The sequence below is a fragment of the Drosophila virilis genome, chromosome 2 (assembly GCF_030788295.1).
Source record: "Drosophila virilis strain 15010-1051.87 chromosome 2, Dvir_AGI_RSII-ME, whole genome shotgun sequence".
NCBI classification, from domain to species: Eukaryota; Metazoa; Arthropoda; class Insecta; order Diptera; family Drosophilidae; genus Drosophila; species Drosophila virilis.
In genome coordinates this window covers 14,812,447-14,837,664 of record NC_091544.1, presented here as the reverse complement: position 1 = coordinate 14,837,664, position 25,218 = coordinate 14,812,447, and the positions used below count along the sequence as shown (strand labels likewise).

The following is a 25,218-nucleotide window of genomic DNA, read 5'->3' as shown; positions in this document are numbered from 1 at the left end:
GCTGCTGCAGCAACTGATACGCATTTTGCATTTGGCGAGTCTTAAGGCAAGCCCCAAGCTGAGGCAATTGCCAAGTCTTGGACAACTTAACAGCCGACTGATTCCATCAGCTGTCTAAAGGTGTGTTACACTGTATGTGTCAGTGGTCGTGTGTGTGTGTGTGTGTGTGTGTGTGTGTGTGTGCTTGAGTGTTGCCTAACCGCCCATTTGTTGCAGCAACAAGCAGCAGCGTCTCGTATTCTTTGTACGCTGTTAGAGGGCGCACCTTAAAGCGATTTCCGGTGTACCAGTTGCTCATTGGAGCTCATTGAGCAGGCCGTGCTGTCAATTCTAATTAGCGGAAGCGCTACAAATGTGCTTCGATTCATAAATTAGATCATCGTTGATCGTACGTCGAACTATATATACATTTATGTACTTACATCTGGATGCTCACGCACTGGCACATAAACCTTCTCATTCAGCGTAACCATAGCGCCCTCGGGCTCCGGCAGGGTAAGTGGCTCCTTTTTAACGCCATTAATCTGGAATAGGGAAGCGCGCACGCGTGCAATTTCTGTAACAATGATAAAGATAATATTAATAAATGATAATAATAATAATTATTTAATTAATATAAAAAATTCTGCGAATAAACAATTAAAATGCTTGCATTGGTTGGAAAACATAACATCTATATTAGAAATATTATGAGAAATAATAATACTTAATAAGAAATTAAAAATAATAATAGTAAGAAAATAAAGTGAACAAACAAGCTATGCGTAATGCTGCTGTCAATGTAAAAACATATGTATTTTAATTGACGCACTGTTTAACTCGCCGCTAATCATTCTACTCGGTCATTAGAGCAATTTGTCATTTAGTTTAATGCGCGTATTAAATTACTCTTAATTTGACTTTTAGTTATACATATTCTGAGCAGAGTAGCCAGCAAAAATTGTACCAGCATACGCCATTAACGGCGTGTGAATGTTTACTTTATATTAATGCCGCTAATTTATTAGATGCAAAATACTCGACATACCCTGCACCGCCGAACCAGTCACACGCCGACAAACTACACCAACGATTTTGCCACCTAGTGAAATCATTTGGTTTATATATAAACGAATTATGGCATGCATTTGCCTTTCAAATTACAGCGACTATAAAGCTGCGATGAGCTGCATAGGGCGGGGCTGTGTGTGGGCCATGTAAAATGCAATGCCAAATTGCGCATACGCCTCGGTGTGCGCCATAATTCACACATTTAGCGTTTGGGCTACCGCGGCGACCAACTGTGCCAGTTGACAGCGCCTTTACAATTGATATGATCAACATTTTGTTGTTTTATTGTTTAACATTGGATAAGCACAGTTGCATTGTCTAACTTTGGCATGTGCCCGTCTAGCTGGCTCATACACAATGGCCAACAATTTGTCACCAGAATGATAGGACTGATATATGCATATTTATACATCTATATATTTGGGTGTGTGCTAGGCACATGTCATACGGCATGAGTTAAGAAACAGCCACTGTTCATTTCAGTCAGGAGGCTATGTCATCAATTTGATGCATGAGTTGGCTGGCAAACTTATTAATCGCATTTCTTGTTATGGCAACGCAATACTATTAGAGCCTTCTATGCAGTTATTTATTGTTATAAAATTCATATTTCTAGCGGACATCGTTTTGGTTTCCACGAAATTGCAAATTGAAACGTGAATTTTGTTTGTCCATTTCGTTAGCATTTTCTTCAAAATAGATTTCATTCAAGTTCTTGACTTGCTCAACTTTCCACCCGCACTTTCTCAGAATTCACTTTGTTTGGAAGAAAATATAAAAGTTGTTGAGTAAATGTGTTTGTACATGTCTAGACATAGACTAAGACTCTGCATAAAATTAACTTTTAAAAAATAATATTTTAATAATCACTTTAACCACATTCCTGTTAAATTTTAATTTATATTACAATGTAGTTGATATATATTACACAATTTTAAGTTCCAACTTTTGCCTTTACCAAAGTCCGCTCAACCGATTGCTTTAAACTTTCTGCCCCACTTTTGTCCCTTGTGGCCCTCGGTGCCACTGGCTGGCAAATGTGAAATCCCTGCCAAATGTAAAATCGCAATGCATAAAATTTGACAATTTATTGACGCTCCGCTGCTGCTCATAAAGTGCAGCATAGCTAGAAAAATACACAAGTCTATATTTAAAATGTTGCAAAATGTGGCAACCGAGCGCAGAAGGCGCTGCCAACAGCTACCAGAAGGGCATCATAAAGCCGTCAAATTATGTACGGAAAGTGTTAGAAAGGCAGCTCCCGTCTATTTTTGTACAAGCCCAGCCGCCCAACGCCCAGCAAAAGCAAAAACTTTACGAGCAAACTCAAAAGTCAGCACATCACAACATTTTTTGGCACATCCCTTACAAACAACGCAGTATAGACAGCGCTCATGAGTTTTGTTGACTTTTGCCCATTTTTACAGAGACTAGCTCGAGTTTTTAAATAGTTTTAAAAGCTAATAGTGAAATAACACACTTAAAACCGTGTGCGGGTGTTGGCAATAAAAAAAATTAAAACTAAGCAAAAAAAAAAAAAAAAACATAATAATAATACTTAAATGTTGCGTTGCCCACACAAGCAAGCGTCAAGTTCTTTTTGCAAAAACAAAGTTCTTGGCGCCAAATTTGGTAGCGCTGTGTGTGTGCCATATATAGATATTCGATTAGATTTGAATTTCCAAGATAGAAATAGAGTCATAAGCATACACATGTAAATTATGACTAAAACTTGACTTGCATTAAGAGTGGCGGCATTTGAATGAATGAGCGATATACATTCAAAAAGCAACTACCTTATAAGCACTAGAGACCGAGAACTTGTTAATGAATAAAAAAGATCTTTCATTGATAATTATTAGATTGGCATAGCAGCTCGACACCTACACATAAACGAGGTGCACAACCTGCTCGCCAACTCAGCCAATGCCCTTAAATGGTCAGTTGGCAACGGACACGGGATTTAATTATAGACTCAGTCAGGTATATATCATACAGATATGTAAATGTGAAGAGAGCGAGAGCGAGTGAGAGCGCAAGACAGACATAAAAGGCAAGTTATTAATTAAGCCGCCTGCGCATATGGCTTTAGTCAGGCTTAATTGTTGTAATTTATCTAAATGCTGCTATCAATTTGGTCTCTAGGTGACTAATCCGATTCTATGATAATAACAACTGACCCTCGGGCCACCGAGCAACCATTGGCTTCGTCATATGCAAATGCAATTGCAATTCTATGCGAATTTGGCGCGGCTTATTCATCTAATTTGCCTTTAATATTCGTGTGCCGCACATCAGTCACGTTGTCTGTCCGCCGGTTCGTCTGTCCGTTTGACATTTGACCGATTAAAATTGACAGCTGTCATGATTGCGTTTATGCTTGAAAAGATCTCAAGCGCAGATTTCGTGATTGCACTTGTATCCAAAGAATTTGCAGTTTCGTGCGGAAAATGCCAGAAAATGCCGACTAAATAAAAAGCTTTTCGCCGGCGTTGCCCTTAATTTGCTTTTGAACATCTATTAAAATCAACGCACACAAAAACAAATTTATGCGCGCACATTTTGCTTGCTTGCGACAAATTCCATGGTGTATTCAATATTTCAGTTTTCACTCGCATCTCTTAATGAGTTCTTTGGCCGATTCTTAATGTTCTTGGACAGCTAGAACGAGCCATGTCTTGTTATTTATTTTGGTTGATGGTTTTTCTTGTTTTTCGCTAGCAGAAAACAACATTTTCTTGTTCGTGTTGTTGTTGATCAACTGCGCTGTGAAGCAAATGAAATTATACTATGTGCAATTTTTTTAAAAGTCTCAAGAGATTTTCCACTTTGCTGCTTTGGCTGCTTTTCTGTGGAAATTCACGTATATTTTCGTTGCTTATAAATTATTTATGCGTGCAATGCAAAGGCGTTGCTTAGACGAACATAAAGTTCAATTAAATTAAATGTCAAGACGCAAACTTTTAAAAACATTTTAATGGTAAATAGAAAAGAAAAGTCATCTAATTTAAATGAAAATACTTAAATTGGTAAAAATTGATAGAGAAAATGTTTAATTGTAATCTATATTTAGTTTATTTTTATTAATAAATATTTATGTACGTATTCTACTATGTATTTGCTTGCATTTGATTAATATGAAAACACGATTGTTGCTTCCACATAACCGCAGACAACCTTGTTCACGCCAAAATCTTATCCCAGCTTGTCAATCTTATAAGATATGCCAAACAGGCAGACAGGTAAACAGGCAGGTAGGCAGTTAGGCCAGTTGACACCTAAACCAAATTAATACCAAGCTCAGCTCACAACTTGGCAACTCTGCGGGTAGATCAGCTGATTGATTGTTTTTGGTGGAGCGGAGTAATTTGCATTGGATCACGACAAGCGAGTTTAAGTGCGCTACATAAGTATCTAAGTACCTGGCAGCTAATTTATGAATGCAAGAGCATTCATGCCACGAATTAGATGATTCGCGCTGTGTGTTCCCACTGCTCAGCTCAATGTGGGTGTAGCCAGCGTATTTTGGCCTTAACAATGCCAAAAGCTAATCGTGTGGGTGACAAGCCGACTTTTAACAAATTGTCACAGCAATGACAAACGCCTCGTAATGGCGAAAAAACAATATACAAATAAAAATAAAAAATAAAAAAAAAATGCTTAAAGCTTGGCTTGAATGTTGGCGGCTGTGTTCCACAGCCACTGCAATTAAGCCGTTCGCCTCCGGCCATAAACCAACTGCAAGCACATTTGGCATGAACTCCACAAATGCCTTGGACGGCCTTGAGAATTTGCAAACAAAATCACTTGGCGCAAAACAAAAACACGCACACGCACGCACACAAATATCGCATATTCATGTATGTGTATTCAAGTAATTTCATATATTTGCTTTTTGTATTTTGCATACTTATTTTGTGCACATTTCTTGGCCTGCGGTTAGCCAGTTCCATTGATATGAATGGTCTGTGGACAACAACACAACAACAACAACAACAACAGAAACAAGAATATTTGTAAAATAAAATATTTTAAGCATTATAATATTAAGTATATGTATGTCTGCATAATTTTTGGTTGCCTTTCTTTACTGAATTTCGTTTAATACTGTATAATTTGTCACTTGATTTTTTTTTTTTTAGTGTATTCTCGTATCGTTAGGCTGTCGTTAACATGTTGGTTCACACGCCACAACAACTTTGCCGCTTCGATAAAATTTGGTTGTTTTTTGTGTTATAAAATTAGCATTATTATTTCAATCAACACATGCTATAATAAAGATACGCGTAAAAGTTGTTGGAATTTTAAAATTGCATTTTAAAAATATGCAAGCGCTGGCGTCCATTTTTTCAACACTTTTATTGACACAGGTTGAAACAGAAAACAAAAAGGTTCTAGTCGAGAATAACAGACAAAAAGATACTCCGTACTCAGAAAAGGATGTTGTGAAGTATTCTGTAAGTACGCATCGAAATCTACTCAGCTGTTGATGCTGATCAATTGCAAGCATATTCAAAGGGATAGATGTCTCCTCGTCATATAACCTTTTTAAACATAATAAATATTACTTTCCTATAATTTTATATGCTTTATAAGTTTATGAACACTAGGAATTATAATAAAATGAAAACGCAACAGCATAACAGCATGTTCATAAAAGAAAATTGCCAGCAAGTACATAATAAAACACTTGTTTACCTACATAAATTTGGGTCATAGATAAAATCAATGGCAAGCAAAAAGCACGAAAAATGATATCGAAACATAAATAAAAAAAAATATATATAATGTGTCAAGCGCCGGCTGTCAGACACTGTAGCAAAATGTATAATATATTTTGCAGTTAACAGATACATACACATTTCAGCTGGAGATGTTCCAATGTAGAAACTTAAAAGTCGAAAAAGACTGAGACCATTACAAAATAAGCAGAAAAAAAATAACATGGTATCTGCTGTTTGTTAATCTTTTATGAATATTGGGAAGCATTGCACAAAAAATGCACGAAAAATGCTGAAAACGAAACAACAATAAAGTAGGCAAACAATTTGTATGTGTTTTTCATATGGTGAAGAGTGGCAGCTATCAGAAAAACCACAATCAATTTTTTTATATTGAAAAACATAAAACATTGGCAACTGTTTGTTTTTGCCACACAAACTAAGAATATTGGCCAAAATGTGGATTTCTTGAATTATTCGTACCAAGCCAAATCTATGAAATCACGGCTACGTGCCTAAAACAAAATCAAATTGGGAAAATGGAAACCCACCTGGCCAGCTGTCTGGATTCTCTCACTGGGCTGCCACATGCTCAAATAAACACTTTAATAAATACGAAAAATGTGCATATTAAACTAAAAATAACACAAATTAACCTATTCATTTATAGTTTTAGTTAAATAAACGCAATATTCCATTTTTTTTTTCGGCGAGCAAATAAAATATAAGTAAATTCAAATAAAACATGTTAGGTTTGCCTGATAATGCGACGTTGTTTCAAACAAATTATTTTGGGTTTTCAATACACGAACATGCATGCTATATATAGAAAATGACAGGCAAATGCAATTATGCGATTTAGTATAATTTTCTTATTAAAAAGAGCATGCAAAAAGCCGTACAATGTGCGATATGTGTTCGTATAATGGTAAATTCTACTTTGACAGCTATCAATGTTCTGATGAAGTAATATGTTTTATTATTAGACTGGTTGTCAAGTCCTATTATTATTATTAGTCATTCAATGATGCTTTAATACATTTCTCGGAGTGCTTAATAATAATATATATGCACACACATGAACATACACTTTTCAAGAGGTTTGAAGGCATTTCATTTAATTAATAACATTTGAATTTGCTAATTGTAACAATGATTGCCCAATAAATGTGTGACATGATCTTTAATTTGCTAATAAAATGTATTTTAATTAAATTGAATTTGCTGCAAATGAAATATGCAAACACCTTAAACACAGCTTATAATTCGCTGTGATTAATTTGAGCGAGTACTTATTCCCTCACTTCGGATACCAACAAAATCGTGACTAATTACGTTTCGGTTCTTGGCACTTTTTATTGCCAGTTTTATTAGCCGGTGTCATTTAATAAGCCGCAAAACAAAAAATGACGAAAAAATATATGTATATTAAAATTTTAATGAGATAATTTGAAGGGACGCATCACCAGCCCCACAACCGCCGCATTGCTTAGCAACGTAGTCAGCTTTATATTTACGTAAATGACCAGCCAACAAAGGGCTATAAAACAAATGCGATGCGAAGCCAGCCATCAAATTGGCAACACCCCAAAAAGAATATGCCACTGAGACACAAAATCTCACAAGCTAGTAAATGAAAATGTGTCAACGATGTTGGGAAAACAATGATACGACGAATGTGGAATTTTTCACATGCACACGCACACAAACACAGCGCACAAGAGTACATCAAGTGAAGGTGGTCGACACGCCAGAATGCCTTTTGACGCTAAGAAAACAAAGCAGCGAGTCATGAATCTTAACTGATCTAGACGCTGCTTGGATTGTCTTAAGGGCGTTGAAGAAAGGAAGTGAAAATGCCAAAGCAGCGCGGCGTGAATTAGTTACAACTTTCAATTTCAACAATGGCCAAAATGGAAAGCTGTTGTCAACAGCAACTGGCACACAGAGCAAAGTCAAACATCTATAAAGTAAACAGCAACATTACAAGCAAACACATACATACAAAATATCATATGATGGAGACCAAAATTGAAATGGAAATGCAAATGTGGTTTTAATGCGACATGCTATGCGTGTGGGTGACACCAACAACAACAGGAACGGAGGCAGCTTTAACATTAACAACATTACGACAGTATTTCACACGCACACAATAAAAACAAATAACTGTAATTCTGTCTATAAGTGAGTGTCTGCGGGTGAGTGTGTGTGCAATACAGCATCAGCCTTGCATCTTGACATTAAGCTTTGAGATTACAAAAAGCCACAGCAGCTGCTCATTGGGGGCGTGTCAATTTGCGTAGCTTAACGAGTCTTGGCAATCGCAACAACAACAATAACAACATCAGCAGCGGCAGCTTCCACAACAACATCAAAACAACAACAAATTACTGTCAAACAATTAACAAGCAATAAGATATATATATTTTTGGAAATGGCTTTGCGACGCCCTTGAAATCCAAGCCAGGTCCGCGCGTACTTGACCAGTATTTGTGTTGTCGAAATTTGAGAATGTTTCACATTCTTAAGAAGAAGAAAAACAGCCTATTCCGTGAAATAATGTCATTGAATAAATATAAAATTTCGGTAAATGATATCCGATATACGCATTAACCAATTATTTACTATTAAGTGATATAACTAAGATTTCACACACTCATTAAGGCTCACCTGATGTGTCTCACATAAAGATGTATGTATTGTAAAATTGTACACTATAGTATGAACTGGCAAATCGTTGTTTACTATAAACCCAACGCTCAAAACTGGCCGTAATTGCAACAAAACGGCAAACGAAACATGTTCGAAAATTGCAAACAAGTTCGTAAATTGTAAGCCAATTTTTCCAAAAAAAAAAAAAAAAAAATAAGAAAAAAACTTTTTTCTGCAACTTGTCATTGCCAAAAAACGTTGCAAATGTCGTTGTACACAGTTTAACAGTTGTTGTTGTGGTTTTTGTTGTTGTGCTTGTTGCGGGCAAAGTGGCGCAAGGCATCGAGCCAAGCGAAAATTGGCCGCAAATCAAACAGTTCCCATGTGCGCAATTTCATACAAAATGCCGTCACATAAGCAAGAAAAACCCGAACCCGAAACCCCAAAAAAAAAAAGACGCACCGAAGCCAAGTGAAAATGCATTAAATGCGTTAATTTGTGAAATTGTGGAAAATCTTGCGGCCATGGCCGCACAAAAAAACTTACTCTTAATGAATCGCACGACCCAGCAAGATGAAAGGCAGGAAGCCACACCCCGAACCCAAACCGAGTCAATTCAAGACGAGCTGAGCTGAGTCAAAAGCAAACCGAACCAAAGGAGACGAAAAAATAAATAAAATAAAACCGTCACGACGCGTCTCAACGAATCGTTTTGCGTATTATGTCAATATTTCAAAATTAATTAAGATTCATACAATGAAGGTAACAGAGCGAGGGTGGGCGTGGGCGTTAGGGTTCTATTGAAAAACCTTTTCAGCAAATAGCTCGAGTCCGGCACATGGCGGTGACAAGTAAAGTGCATAAATTGCTAGCTTAAGGCCCCCCGAGAGGCTACTTTCAATCAGCCAGTTCGCCTATTAGTCACTTTATCAATTTGGTGCATGCTCGCCTAAAAGATTCCCTATACTCAGCTTCATAATACACATTTACCATCAATTACATATCAATATATACTAACACAGACACGCTTATACACACTGGGCTTTATCTTTTGCCTTTCAAATATGTACATAAGCCAAAAATAATTCTTAAACCTTGGGATAAGGACGTCAAATAAGACGAACGCATATTTGGGTTAAGGTTTTTTATATCTATCTTCAATACGCAACGTATGGTATACGAGAACCTATTTACTAGTTCTTTAAGCCTCTGTCATCGACGCGTGATATGCAGGCAAACATTACTGCCAGATCTAAAGACCACGTCGCTTAGCCGCTTTACCTATATTACCTATGTATATTCAATGTGTACGGGGTACAAAAACGGTAGTCGATCCCGTGCCCTGCGCACCCATTTTTATAAAGCAATTAACCGAGCTTATTTTATAGCACAGCTCATAAAACTCAACGCCAGACAATATCGATGAGCGGTCGTGCCCTCTCTCTCACTTGCTCTCTCTTTCTTTCTCTATCTCTCTGTTTAATTTTCCCTTCGTTTAAGTTCTCAATGCTCATAGCAATGGCTGCTTAAACCAATTAAAAATTAACAGTATATAGTATAGCTAATAGACAATTTGTGTACTCAGCCAATCAGGTTAGATTTTGCCGAGGACCGACGGCATTTTGTTTAACAATTATACAACAATAGTCGGCATTTTCCAATGGGCAGCTACTGTGTTATCGCATTACTGATAAGTCCTTAAGCAAACACTCACCTGAAACGAACAAGACAGGTGGTGGAAGATAAGATTACTTGAAAATACAAATGGTTCGGTTTGGTTTGGTTTTGGATTGTTTGGTTTACAATACTCGTTTAATACGTAATTTAATTTATGGTAAGTTCAAATCGGGCAAGGCAAAAGGTAGTTACCCAGATTCAACGCGTTTTCAGATAACCCAGTACTGGAGGTAAACGGTAAGAATTTTTTAGATAAGGCATTAAGTAAATTTATAAAGCCTTAAATAGTTAAAGTTTATAGTAATTTGCAAATCAACACGTGTTAGGACCACAATGCATGCGGCTGAAAATGGCTTGCAGCAGTATTCAAATTTTGTGATTTTCTGTATTTTGTTTTTCCTTTTTTTTTTTTTAATTTTTTTTTTGCTGGTAGTTTTTTCGGTTTTTGTTTTTGCCCGGCAGCTATTTTTAAAAAAATCCAAAAGATAAAATTTCTGTCAGGCCCCAGCAGCATTCGGATATGACTTGTCTAGGCAAATGCTCTGGCTGTTGCCACGCTGCCAGCGCTTGTTTATTTCTGGAGTAGCCGAATGACTTTTCCGGAGCCCCTGCTACGTGTGTGGAACATAAACAGACGCTGCCCGGCCACGACCACAACAACGACAACAACAACAACAACAATAATAACAAACAACCAACAATAAGAAGAAGATATATCTCACAAATCACGCACAGAATTGAATGAAGAGCGAGATGGAGAACGGGCCAAACGAACCGCGAGGTTCATGACCTTTTGTGTTCTTTCCTAGATAAATTTCAAAGATTTTTCAATACTATGCGAACTTTACTACCTAATTCGAACCATGTTGCAGGGTATAGAAATGGGTTTTGATGCACAAATAATGGCGTTGTATTTTTTAAATAAATATCCAAATTATTTCAGGCAATGAGACTGCGAAAGTTTGGATAAACTATAAACATTTCATTCTACAAGCTGCGTTCCATCATCAGCGCCAAGAATTCACCTCTCAGTTTTGTTTTCATTTTGGGAAAATTATTATTTATACCTATACGAATTGTTTTTTTTTTTTTTTTTTTACTTATTTTTATGTGAAAACTTACAGCTGTTATTAGATTAAAGAATGCTGCGCGAGGTCTAGCGGAAATGAAAATAATATTTATAAAGAGGATTTTGAATGCCTAAGCATTTATTTTGTTTAGTTGAAAAAATCGTAAATTTAAGTTTATGAGTGAAAGCTGCATTTGTCATTTGGGAGTAGCCCTGACAAGTTTGATTCGTGCCGCTTATGTCATGTTTTCATATTTCTACAAATGGTTATTTAACTATAATTAGCGAACACAATGTCTGTATTTGGTTTAAATTATAATTTAATTATTTTCAAATCGCAGCGAGACAAAAACGGCTAGCGAAATTCATTACCAACCTATTTCGAAATAACATAAATACATTTATATATATGTATAAGTGTGTATGAGCTGTGGGCGTCTCTTAAGCGCTTGAAATGGGCCATGCATTACTTGTGACTACGCAGCATGTCACTTGATCGTGCTGCCTTTTACTTGGCGTATAATTAATGTTGTTTATCGCGCATACGCAACGTGACGCACGTCGCACAGAGCCCCCCCCCCCCACCCACACATACGACTGTGGCAACAACAGGGCCCAAACCAAAGCCAAAGACAATACATGAAGAGCTCTCGCTATTGCTATAAATTATTACAGAGAGCCCCGTCTTAACTGCCTACCACTTGTCCTCCTACCCACTGTCACAGCTATCTGTTTTGTTACTGAAAGTACAAAAACCAAATACATATTTATTTATGAACACATGTATGTAGGTAAGCATGTACTTGAGCGTTGAAAGTTGTATGTATATGCATAATTATAATATGCTTGACCAAAATTGAAGTGTACAGCAACTCGTTTTCAAGACAAAAGTCAAAGAGTTGCCGCCTTTTTTTTATTATTTGTATTTTTAGTTGTACTGCGTATAATTAGGCTATAGGGTGTTTCTTACACATTGTTAACAATTGTTACTTGAATTAGCACATTCATTTACGATTACCAAGTGATGTTAATACGATTAAGAAATAATAGTAATAGCTCGATTGATTTATATGTAATTAACTCCCATCACAAGCCTGTTAACATTTCATCAAATGCCACGGGGTATCTGATAGTCGACCCTGTGCAGCAACAGTATATATAGCTATTTATTAGCATTTATTATATGTATTTCAACATTGCAGGTTTCCTTTTCAGCGTTGTGCAACTTGTTCTTAACACCTTTGTGCGCCCACGTATTTTGTTTATTTTTAGTCGAAAGGCGGCTGCGACAACTGGCAACGATGTCTCCCTATTTCTTTGTATACTATTTACCTGCCTTTTATTATTTGTATTTATGTCTGACAAAATACAAGAAATATTTTTGGTGTGGGCTTGTGCGTGGAAAACCGGAAAAGCCTACGTCCCCGTCCCCAAATGAGCTGGCCGAAAGCCCGTTTGGCCTGACTGGCATTTTAGAAAATGCAAGTGCACTCGTTCATATGGCCATCGCAGCATATGCCAATGACATTCATCCAACTGTCAGTTACTCTGATAAGACACTAGATGTCCTTGGGTTGGCAACAGTCTGGCCCGCAAGAGTGGGCAGTTGTGCATTTGAAAGTGAAGCGGAAATTGAATGCCATTGCTCAATGTAGCTTCGGCTGCCACGGCTGATGCTGCTAACGATGATGCATCTCGTATAACCTGTGCAATTGACTTAAAAATAGAAACAGCAGTTGATGCTTTCTGGTTCTGGTTTACTGTGGCACTGCTGTTGGATAAATTACTGTTAACATCTCTAAGTTAACATAATGCAATGTTAATAACAACCTTTTTAGAGAAGCGAAATAAAAATCTAGTTGAAATACACATTTAAAACGAACTGTAAACAATTGTACAAGTCTTGACCAAATACAGTTTTCTTTAAATTTTTAATATTACAAAGCCATGTTGTCAACAGCGCGCCATAGCTGTTAAATATCTACATTATAACAGTTTTCAAAGACTGATCAACTATTGAATATTGTATTTGGCCTAGCGATCGTTTGTGACCGCATATGGCATTGTGGCGCCTACGCACATAACGTTTGCACATAAGAAATGACATTTAACCCAAATACGCAGAGAGGAACAAAATAATAAAACGTGGCAGCACGACATTCAATTTTTATGTCATTTCAAAAACAACAACCAAAACGACAAAAGGTAGTGCCAGCAGCGACAACATGTAACCCGACTCACAGTCACACGCACAGAGGCACGAAATGAAACAGCTGATGGCAAATGCAACAATTAGGGCGTCATGGGGGCGTGACAGTTGCAAAATTTTGGCAAATACCAAAGACTTTCAATCGAAACAGTTGAACGGCACAAAAGTGCGTGAAATTAGTTAACGCATTAATGCGAAAATAGCGCAAAACTAAAACGGCTGGCGGCCCCAAAAGATACACCAAAATGCCAACACACACACACCACACTACATGCACACACATACATGTAAAACAACGTGACAAACGTTCATTCATGCTGCACAAGTAAATACGCGTTGTTTTGCTAAATTTCTCAATTGCAGACAACCAAAAGATACAAAGATACAAAAGTAGCTGTAGCAATAGCTTGCATGTGTGTGCGTGTGTGTGTGTGTGAATGTTTGTGTTTATGCCACGTTTTAATTATCTGCTGCAAACATTTGCATGCTGTCGTCGTATACATATTGCGTACGCGTATCTGCAAGATACATACCGCTGCTAACATAGCTGTTAAACATTTCCAATGACAGCAACAACAAAGCCAACAATTAACTTAAATCTGGCGCTATTTCTTGTTTTGTACATGACGCATTTAATTGCTATAAATAAATGTATGCATATAGCACTATTCATGTTTAATTCAAACTTATGACATTTTCGCTTAAGATTCTTAAGCATGTTTTTGTCAGCCATGGCAAGTGGACGTCACTCTATTGTTGCGCCTTGACACAAACAATATCTGATACAATAATGATCTATAAGTGTATATATATTGCAAACAGGGGTGAGTGTGAGTGCGTGTGTGTGTGTGTTTGAGGTTGTGCCCGCATTTCACATGACAGTCAGCCGCTCGGCTTTGCATTTTTCACTCTCCGCACACACAGTTGCCCGTTTTTGGGGCAATTAAAAAATCCAATTGATCGGCCATAAAAATCGATAGGCATTGCACAATAAAAGTGATTCACTTGCCACAGCTCAAGTGGCATCGTCTTCCCATTTATGGCAGAGAGCACACGCAGGCGAGTTCGAGTTAAAGTTAAAGTTGAAGTTGCAGCCATGCGGCCATGCGGCCATGCGACCATATGGCACAACTTCAAAGCGAAATTTATTGCCTTTTGAATCTCGCGCTCTCAAGTATTGCGCTTTGTTATCAAATTGTTCAATTTGTGCGGCTTGGCGGCGTCGGCGGCGGCAACTGTCTGCCGGCATATTAAAGCAATTGTCTAATGCCACATGGCTGCCAATGTTGCCCCTGCTGCGGAGTCTGCTGCTGGTAGTCGCGTGCCATGCATGGACTCCACGAATGTTTGAGTGTGTGTGCGTGTGTGTGTGTGTGTGTGTGTAAGGCGTGCGTGTGTGGAACATGAGCATGCAAAACACATTTTAATTACGAGCTTTTCAGCATTTTTAGCTATTTTTGTCAAAATTTTGTGTTTCGTATTCTTTTTTTTGCGCTTTTCAGAATTTGTTGCACATTGTGTGTATCAAATGTCATGCAAGATGAAAATGACGCAATCTAGGGGCGCGAGGGAGGCGGCAGCCAACCCAACTGGCAGGCACTTGAAAATGCTAATTGAAGGCTGCAGATACTCACATTTGTATCTACGGAATTGCCATGTGCCATGTGCTGAGTCATTTGTGCTTGGCTGGAGATATCATATTTTGCTGCTGCCTAGATGAGCGCATTTCTATGAATTCTGCCATCGGTTAGTTAAAAGCAAAATGAAACCAAAACAAAATTGAAACTTGCTAATTGACTTTTAAAACTATTCAAAAAAGGTTCGCAAATGTTTGCACACAAGAAATGCGACTGTTTAAAATATCTGCAACAGTCGAGCTCTTAACTGATTTATTTTGTTTATATTGGGTTCGTATTGAAAACAAATAGGATTGATTTTTTACGATTAAATCATTTGCAAATAAAATATTAGTCTAATCCGAGCTTAATCAAACTTTTCGAATGATTATCTGATTTAATGTAAAATATTTTTGCAAATTCTTAATAGAACTCAAATCAATTGATGATTTATCATAAGATAAAGATATCAAAAAATAAAGATAAAGACAACCATGTATTACGCTCAAAGATAATATGGAATGGAAATCGACAGTCTGCATTTTCCCACCCACTTGCCCAGCCAACCGTTGAGCCAAAACCAATCAAAGTTTTACTTACAACTTTCGCCAACGTCAACGATTTGTGCTCAGTGATCGGCGATCAGTGATCAATGATCGGCGTCGAGCAATGCCCTTTCATCATATAATAAATTTAGCGAATGCAATTGTTTATAAACCTGGTCAATTGCTTCATTTGCGGTACAGTTATTCAATGGTCAATAATGAAATGCAGCCAGCTCCTGGCCATGGTCAACTTCCGACTGCAATGGGCGAACGCTTGGCTGATTCTTTTTTTGGTAGCGCCCATAATGCCGAGTTAGCCAACATAAAACGCATAAACGTAAACAACAACAAATCAAAACAGCCAACGGTCGCCATGACAAGAGATTTTAATTGAATTTGAAAAACGCAATGGGACGTGTAGAGAGAGTTACCCCCTCACAGCTCCCTCACCTTCCAAACAATGTGCTGCTCGTGCTGGGTGCTGGGTGCAGAGTGCGAGGGGTTATTAGAGGGTTTGCCAGCTGTGCCCACGCGTTTCGCATAACAATTGTCAACAAATTTATGAGCACGACGTCAACCCAACTACTCGTATAAACATTGTCTCTGGGCCCCGGACCTGAGACCGGAGTGATATGGGATTGAAATTGAAATTCAAAAGCGCTCATTGCGCATTTTGTTATTTTTTTTTTCTTTTGTTTTTTGTTTTTTTAATTCAAAATTTAATTTGTTTGCGAAGCGTTCGATGAAGCGTTCGATTGATAATGCATTTTAGCATTGCTTTGTTTGCATTCCAAGCCAAGTTAATATAGATGCTCTTCCATCTAAAACGCAAACAACGCCCTAAAACACTCAAATAGAGAGCAGAGCATTCCAAGGCGACTTCTCAACAGGCTAGAAACCATTTCCAATCATCTAAAATTAGACGAAATGAAACACATTTCAAATTTTCATGAAAAACAAAAAAAAAGAAGAAAAAAAATGCCGAACGCTGAAAATGTTGCTGCGTATATGTATCTGAAAGAGAAATGCCAAGTAGGTATACATATATATATAAGACGCATACATGCATACATGCATATAGGTTTTATATATAAATACATATAGCTGTGACTATATAAACATTTGCGCGCTATAGTCCGTATAGCGGGTGTAGTCCGTACGTAATTTGATTTTTTAAATGCACAACGCAAGATACACACATAGTTTGTGTATCTATAAGATCGCGGCCGCTGCGTTGCGTGCCAGAGATACAAAGAAAGAGCAACAACAGCATTTTTGATATGTTAAGTTGATCGTTGTTGTTGTTATTGTTGTTGGGCTTATTTCGGCCAATGCGTGGGCCAAAAAACACCTTTAAATAATAATTTAATTACAGCTGTGTTCTGCTTTGATGTAGACAGCAATGGGATACACATTCTGCTACAGATAGAGATACAGCAACAGATTCAAATACAGATACAGCCCTTGCAGCATTTTCATAATGTTAACATCAGACGTCATGCGGAAGATACTCTCGGGTATATATTAACTATATATACTTTATACATATTTCGCAGATAGTACGTGCAGTTATGCTTGGACTGCGTCGCCGTAATCCGAGCACACCGTGCACACCGTCGTTGACGTCGTCTTTCCACAGTCTAGGCACACTTCAACTGTGCAAATTGCTCGGCATGCATCAAGATACAAATACGCTAGAAACGTGCTTGGACGGCATGTGTCATGTGTATCTAACAGATACAGATACAATAAGCGCCGAACAATATCTTCTTCAGCTTTTGTGCGCTTCTTAATTTTGTTAAAAATTTTTGTTTTCTTTTTTTTAGACATGAGTCACTACCCCCAACAAAAAGAAAAAGAACGAAGTGAACAACGAAATTTATGTCAGCAGTGCCAAAAGCGACGAGCGAATAAAGGCAATAAAAACAAGCGGCAAATAAATAAATAAGAAATTCTAAATAAGAAAGAGGAAAACATGAAAAATAACAAAAACCCGAACAAAGTACTCAAATATTCATGCAATATGTTCTAGTGTGTGTGTTTCTGTGTGTGCGATTGTGTAAGTGTGGGGGCATGTCCGTGGGGGCACAAGCATATTATATATATTTATGCAATTCAAATGGGAGCCCAACAGGTTGCAACAGAAATGATTCAAAAATATCCCCATATGGCAATTAAAATTTTCAGCGCAAGCAAACTTTTTGTAACCAATAAAAGCCAGAATGAACAGTTATTTGCAGTTCCGAAAATAATTTTGTCAATTTTGGATGCTCTACTTTGTACTATGGTCATGTACAGAAAACCAGAAGCTGTTAATGAGTAACAATTTCGATTTGAAGTGCACATGAAATTGTTAATAATAAAACAAAAACATTTATGACTAACCGTTGTATGGGGTTTTTTATTCGATAGGGAAGTTGGGCGGCCCGCATGTTGACAGCAGACACTTTGCCGCAACCACATAAAAACCCAACGATGCGACAACAGCAATTAAAAATAGAGAAAGTTGCAAGAATAACAGAAAGGCCAACTTCTAGCAGAAAGTTAAGAAGTCTCAAGCTGTTAACGGAGCAAACCGCAAGCCTACTTCGAGTCCGGCTGTAATCGCATAAGTCGGGCATGCAGTTCTACTTCACGCCCAACTCCCACAGCTGCTGCTGATGAGCGTGGCAGAAGCGGGTGGGTGGCGGCAAGCAGGTAAAAACGAAAACAAAACCAAAAACAAATAAAATTCATACACATTTTCTTGTAGCTGGTCGAACGAGTTTTACAAATTGTCAACGCTTTGCTTTTGGCAAATACAATTTGTAGACAAAAAACTAGTTTGCAGCGCACGTACATTAGCTCTGTGTATCCATGTATGTGTATCTGTATCTGTGCAACATAATTTTGTCATTACCAAGCGGCGACACATACGGCACACATATATATGTGCATATGGCCAACAGATGTTGAGCAAACAAAAACAACAACAACAACTTGAACCAAATCAAGCGTTTCTGACCGAAGCAAACGTGCGGCGGGCTGCAGTGTTGCCAACTTTTGAGAAGCTGAAATAAAGCTAGGTTTACGAACAAAGGATTAAAGAAGCAATATTTAATTTTACAAAACCATAAACAAAATAAGGGCGTTGTCACTTTTTAATCAAATATATTCTCCTAACGCAGAGGTTCTGGCGGAAGGTAAAGTCAAGAAATTAAATTATACTCTGACAAGGCGTTTCTAAACTTAGCTAATTTGGAATATCATTTATTAACAATAGGTAACTAAAGAAATATAAAATTAATCTCTATCTATAGCTGCAGAATCCTTGAATAGATTGCGTTACATCTTCATAAGACCCCTACTGTAAATTCTTTAGTAATATAACTTACTAGGAACTAGAAACTATTTTGAAGATTCGCGCAATCTCACTCTCAAAAAACGGCCAGATTTGACGGAAAATAAGCGAAGCTGGCAACTCTGGCGCGCTGCGAGCATCCAGGTAGTCGTCGCACAGTTATATTTTTGTGGTCCTGTGTGCCACGCCCCCTGGCAGCGCCTTGTTGACTGTCGTTGTGTTGATTTCGGCTCTTTTTGTTGATTCTCCGGAGAGTATTTGCCCTTCTGAGGCAAAGGCGTGGGTAACGGCAGGCAAAGGCATGCGGTCAGCCAGTACGCCCAAATGGGCGCGCCTCGTTCAAGCCCAGATAAATAAACAGTTACACGCAGATTTGGATACATTCCGCGTAAATGCAACAGTTTTTAAGATTCGGAAGTGATCAAGGCTCCTACCACGGTTGCATCCATAAACATGAGTGGGGGTCCCGTTCATGATAGAAGCAGCAGGCAAAGCAGACGAAGATGAGAGAAACACAACAAAAAGCGCTGGCTCTTTGGAGAGAGAAAGGAACAGCCGGAGAATGAGAGAACGGAGACAACAACGAAGTGGCACACAAAAGGGAAGTAACTAAAAATAACAAACAAATGACAGCGTTGGCAGCGTTGACTTTGGGCTCTCCGCAAGGTGGAATGAACTCAAGATCAGGGCACAGAAGATACTTTAAATATAGAAGGCAACAAAGAGAACAACAAAGTTGCGCTTATTGGGGGAGCGTTGCGTGTTGCTTAGTTGAAGGTGGCGCCCAATTGATAGAGCTGCAAGCATATGACATACATACGTATGTATATGCATTTAACATATATAAATATATTTGTATATTATAAGCTCAGAATCCTTTCAAACAGATCGTTGAAATTATAAATTTAAAATGTATCGAATGTTATAGTGGAAGGTGTTCCCTTAAAGGAGAAATTTAGTGATAAGATAAATACTGTGATCAATAAAAATATTAAACCTTTCGGTTATACTAATTTTGAAAACTTTATAAACATTTAAGTTTAACACTTTTGTAGGATAGCAAATTATCCGTTATTTAAAAACTTTTTTCTAATATCTTAGAAACAGAAAGAATGATATGAAAATATATGACCACTTGTTGCTGATTCCAATTACTGAACAATTGTATTAATTAATGATTCATTTAAACGCTTTTGAACGCTTTAATTGTCGATTACAAAACTTTAAGGTTTGAGCTATGCGCGTACTCAGCTCACAAAGAGATTTAGTAAATACATATTTATATAGCTTTGAATGCGTGTATAGATTTTTATATAAATTTCTGATTTACATATCACTTACCTTCATCCAGCAGGCGCTCCACATGCGTAAAGACATTTGGAAATGCGGCCAACTGTTTGCGATCCTTTAGCAATTGGGCCAAATAGTCGGCAATGCTTTGTGTGCTCTGTTGTTGTTGTTGGGGCGTCATGTGCTGCGGCTGTGGCACCACTTGCGTGGGCTGTTGTTGTTGCTGCTGCTGCTGAGCAACTGCGGCGGCTGCGGCAGCCGCAACGGCAGCGGCGGCCTGTTGTTGCAACTGCTGTTGCACAACGGTCTTGTTCTCACATACACTCATTTTGTTGTTGTGTGTGAGTGTGTATATATATGTGTGTGTGGGCGAGTGTGTTTTTGTTAAAGCTTTTACAATTGTTTACTTTGTGTTGCACAATATTGTTGTTGCTGTTGCCGAGATTCTTTTATGATGCGTATTAAATTTTTTCGACAGTTTCTCTATGTTCTGCTTTCGCTTGGCTTTTTTAACGTATTGCACAATTGCTAAACAAAAGGCTATTTTCTTTTATTTTTTCTTTCTGCTGCCGTAACTCGCTTTGATTTCTTGTTGGTGTTTCGAGTTTAAAAGTTACTTCTAAATAAAAAAACACAAAATTGTTTTTGTTACGAACTAAATTTTCATTAATAATAGAAACAGATTGAAAACAACTCCACCCAAAAATGTATCGAAGAAACAAACGAAAACAACCACAACGACGGTGGCAGCGCAGCAGCAGCGGGAGAGCAACTTGAAAATGAAGACAGAAAAATTCCTCAACGCAGCAGTGCGGCTGCCTCTGATCGGTAAGAGGAAGAGCAGACAGACGGCGCAGTCGCCGTCTCCGTTTTGCCAGCACTCATATACACTCACACGCACACACAGCGACAGTTAATTTGTATACGCCTGTGCATGTGTTTGTGAGCGTAATCGTGAGCAACGGAGATGAATGAAAGCAGAATGTCAAAATAGCTGCTATTCGTTCGCTCTCTTTCTTTCTCTCTCTCTGTCATTCTCATTCTGTGGCTGCAGCAGCCCCAAGTACAACAGAAATGAAATTAATTTTTATATGCAAATTAACATATTTCTTATTTGCAGCAGCATTGATGAGAAATTCGTAAGCACAACTTCACAAATTTCTAATGCTCGATTTGCTCGTCTTGCTTATTGCCAGAAAGAAAAGCAACCAATTATTGATTTCAAATGAAAAGGTTGAAAATTTCGCATGAAATATGCACAATTTACTGTTGCTGCTGATTATGATTTATTTGTTGTTGTAGTCCATTTTGTGTGGTGGTTGCTTTCAGAATGTTTCACAATAATATTGTTTTAAAAGTTGCATACATTTGCATTTGTTGTACAGTTCATATATTTAATATTTAAGAATTCCTTTTTTTGTTTATATAAAATGTATTCGAGTCGGGTAAAAGGAAAACGCACGGATCTCGCCTCTACTTGAACGATTCTTCCTACTTCTACAACTGAACCGCACGCAAAGACAGAGAAAAAGAAACTGAACGCAAAGCGCATTAACGAAAGAAAATGAAAAGAAGAGAGCCAGCATGCCATTTTGAGTATAACAGCAGCTTAACAGCATTGAAGATCATTTACTAGCGTTGCCACAGTAAACCTAATGCGCAGCTGTTTGCTTTAACTAAGAATTATAGCTTAAAACCAACCTATTTTAATAAATATAAAATCAAACATGGAGAAATTGTTTGAATAAAATATATACTTTTCTGTTTTAGTCCTTTTAATGGGCCAAAAATGGAACATTGGTTCTTTAACCAAACAATTTCTGTTAGGTGGCAGCTCTAAGCCTGTCAATCATGCGCTGTTAACAGCAGCCATCCCGCTTGCACTCGCTTGTTTAGGCATATTTGGCGCGTTGGCGTCAATTTGAATTATGGAAAAAACAATGCGAGTGGAGGCATTAATTAGGTACGGAAATTGTTAGAAGGCAACGACGAATGCGATTAGAACCGAATACAACGCATTGTCAGATATGTGGGCATTTGGCCAAAAGGCTATGCAAATTACTCCCGTATCCGTACTAGATAGAAATTGTGCAGCCAAAAAGTCAAATGTTGGTGTCAAGCTTGCCTATGAGCCAGAATGCTCAAATAGTTAAATGTATGTGGGAAAAAATTGGAATTCGCATGCGATGGCAGCAACGCACCATATAAGCGTCCCTGGACGGCAACAACTTTTACTTTCCATTGCAAATGCGTTTCAGTTATGGCATTTTCTGTATGTTTTGCGCCTGGCTTCCGTGTATTCCGCAAAAAGCCATCACCAGCAACCGCTTTACACATACAGCACCCGCATGCACTTAAAAGAGACGTGAAAGTTTTCAATCAGTGGAAGTGGAAAGCAGGCGCCCACCACCACCAACGACCTGACCAACAACATCGTCTGTACCTTGGCATGGTCAGCTGTGTGTGCGTGTGTGTGTGTGTGTGTGCGTGTGTGTGGGCCGGTGCCGAGCATTATATAGTCACATTATACATTTTATTGCCACTGTGAATATCTGTGTCAGATTTAGACATTGTATTATTATAGGTTTTCGATTTAATGCCAGCAAAGCCTATTTTGCTGTTGACACCTACACACATGCGCACACATCTAGATCCACATGATAAAAAGAAAAAAACTGAAGAAAAAAAGCAACACATCATTTCATTCGTGGGCCGTTAAGCTGTAGGGCTTTGTATGTGGGACATTTTGGTAGCACTCTCAATTTGAAAATGTGGGCCCCAAAAAACTACTATACTATTCAAATTGTTCAATAATTTTGTGGCAATGATTTTCAAACAAGATGAATAAGGCATAACACACTCTCGCCCAACCACGCCAGTATGTGTTATTCGGTTTCACTGAAAGACCTCTCACACACACTAACACGACGAGGAAAATTGCGTTAAGAATGCAATGATAGCCCAAAAACCAAATTTTAGACAGTTGTCTGGACAACAGATTGTCAAACGACCCCGTTACAGTGCAGCAAATGCATGGAAGTTCGGCAAATGCATCACAACTCTAAGACAACTTGAGTTAGCCAGGTTAATTTAAGCTTTAGCCTATTAATATAAGCTTTTGCTAAGCATTGAGTTTAAGCGTCTGTTACAGTCTTTCTCTCCTGATGTGTATTAAGAAAAGACCTGAATTGGGTACCAAATTAAATATTGATACCGATTCCTCCTAAATATTGGATTTCCCATTTAATCTGTTTCCTGTTACAAAAACTCTTCGATCGATTACAGGTGGGTTCGGTGAGGCCTTAGCCTCCTTCTAGGTGGATAGACATTATATTTTATATGTTTATCTAAAACAAGAAATGTAATTGTATCCTAATTCTAATTATAATTGCAAACAGCTCTTGACTTTGTACGTACTGATAGAAAATCAACTAATATTTTTGAAATAATTTTTTTACTATTTTTGCCCACTGTGCGGATTTACCAACCTCTCTGTTAGCCATATTTCGCACTATAACATCCTTAAATGTGCGCCCTTTTGATTGGAAATTTTTTTGATAATTCTTCGCATTAATGGCACCTGCTTTGATGTTAGCCGACAAAATGATACACTTGCTTTTTCGGACAATTTGCAATTGACACACAAGCTGCCCCCGCTTCCCCCTTGTGCAATTAGCAGCGGCATATTGGTAAAAAGCCAAGTTGTTGGCCAGTGGGCTTTTCATTACGCATACAACTGTTGCGTAGACGCCACCACAGAGTGAGCCAAATAAAACCAGCTACAACGCCCACACACCTGCTCAGCCCAGGTAGACGAGAGTCGTTGCTGAATGGAAACTTTAGCCAGCCGGATAGGAATTTAATATGAGAATGATATACCATTTGATCGGAGCTTATTAGGTAACTTTTGCTGGTTAGATTGTTAACAAACTAAAATTGAAGTTGTAATGACATTTTTTTCAAAAATATATATTAAAAGTTAGTTACTTTGATGAACATTTTCATTTCTTACATATATATGAATGAATGCAATAAAAATGTATATTTAAAAATAATTTTAAAAAAATTTCTGAACTCATATCATTTCAAAAATATGTGATTCGGATATATATTATTTGTATGAGGTATAACAATATACATTTAAGACACATTTGCAGCTAAATGAACATAATTAATTATATAAAATTTTTAATCTAAGAACTGGCATGAGATTTGAACCGGATACTTTGGAAAGTATGAAGTTAATGTAGTTCCCTCTCGACAAACTGAGACACAACTTCATTTGAATACAAAGAGTTAATAGTTAGATGCGCTGCATTGCGAGGGACATTTATAAGTTATGTATACCCTCGACTCTTAACTAAAGTCCACTCAACTAAGAGAACACAAAATACTCATGTACTAGCTTATGAATGAAACCCGTTTTAATCGTATTAACTATGTTTTAAAGTAAAATTATTTGCATCAATTGGAAATTGTGACATTTATTCACATTAAGAGCAAAGCAAGCTGCGACAAATGAATTTTCATTCCTTAAAAATTTATATTTTGTATACTCTATAATTATTAAAGTTGAGTAAACGGGTATATTGTTACAGTTCATGTTATGAGCCAGCATTAAGCATATTAACTGCACATATACGTATTTATATAGAGTCTATATAATCCTGGCCAACTGACTGCGCTTAATTCTGAGAGGCCTTATCTCGTACCTTATGAAATGGGATATTTTGTATTATACGCAGATCAAGAATATTTCGGTTTTACCTGTGTCAACTTGCCCTAAAGTTAAAGAAAAAGATGTTGAGGTTGAATATTTTAAAATATATTTATTTATCTAAAAGAAGTTAATCAAGAGTTTACTGAAGTAAAGAATTAAGCAACTGCCTGCGTGTATTTGTGTCTACAGGGTGTACGCCAGTCGGTCACATTTAGATGAAACATTCTCTTCTTTTAATCTGCACTAGCTTATTAAACAGGCTGGCACTGATGCATTCAGCGACACAGCCTCATGAATGAATTTTGAAGCTGCTACCAGCATCAGCA

At 37.7% G+C, this 25,218-nt stretch overlaps 1 protein-coding gene and 1 long non-coding RNA gene across 13 annotated transcripts in view; one reads left to right on the top strand and one right to left on the bottom strand.

The window, feature by feature from the left end:
• The window catches only part of how (protein held out wings), a 39,131-nt gene extending 17,431 nt beyond the window's left edge, over window positions 1–21,700 (bottom strand). For 9 of the 12 annotated variants that reach the window (XM_032433782.2, XM_070206706.1, XM_070206707.1 and 6 more), the window contains exons 1-3: window positions 21,539–21,699; window positions 20,224–20,791; window positions 423–556 (exon numbers count right to left, since the gene is read on the bottom strand). In XM_032433782.2, the coding sequence (XP_032289673.1) occupies window positions 423–556; window positions 20,224–20,500 (411 nt within the window). In that variant the 5' untranslated portion in view covers window positions 20,501–20,791; window positions 21,539–21,699. Of the gene's footprint in view, window positions 1–422; window positions 557–20,223; window positions 20,792–21,538 lie in introns of all 12 variants that reach the window. The other 3 variants (XM_032433775.2, XM_070206705.1, XM_032433778.2) reach the window with 3 other exon arrangements.
• Window positions 16,441–17,922, top strand: LOC26530748 (uncharacterized). The gene is made up of 3 exons (XR_001450059.3): window positions 16,441–16,574; window positions 17,369–17,601; window positions 17,677–17,922. It is a non-coding gene; the product is annotated as an uncharacterized lncRNA (long non-coding RNA).
• Window positions 21,701–25,218: the final 3,518 nt, after the last annotated feature.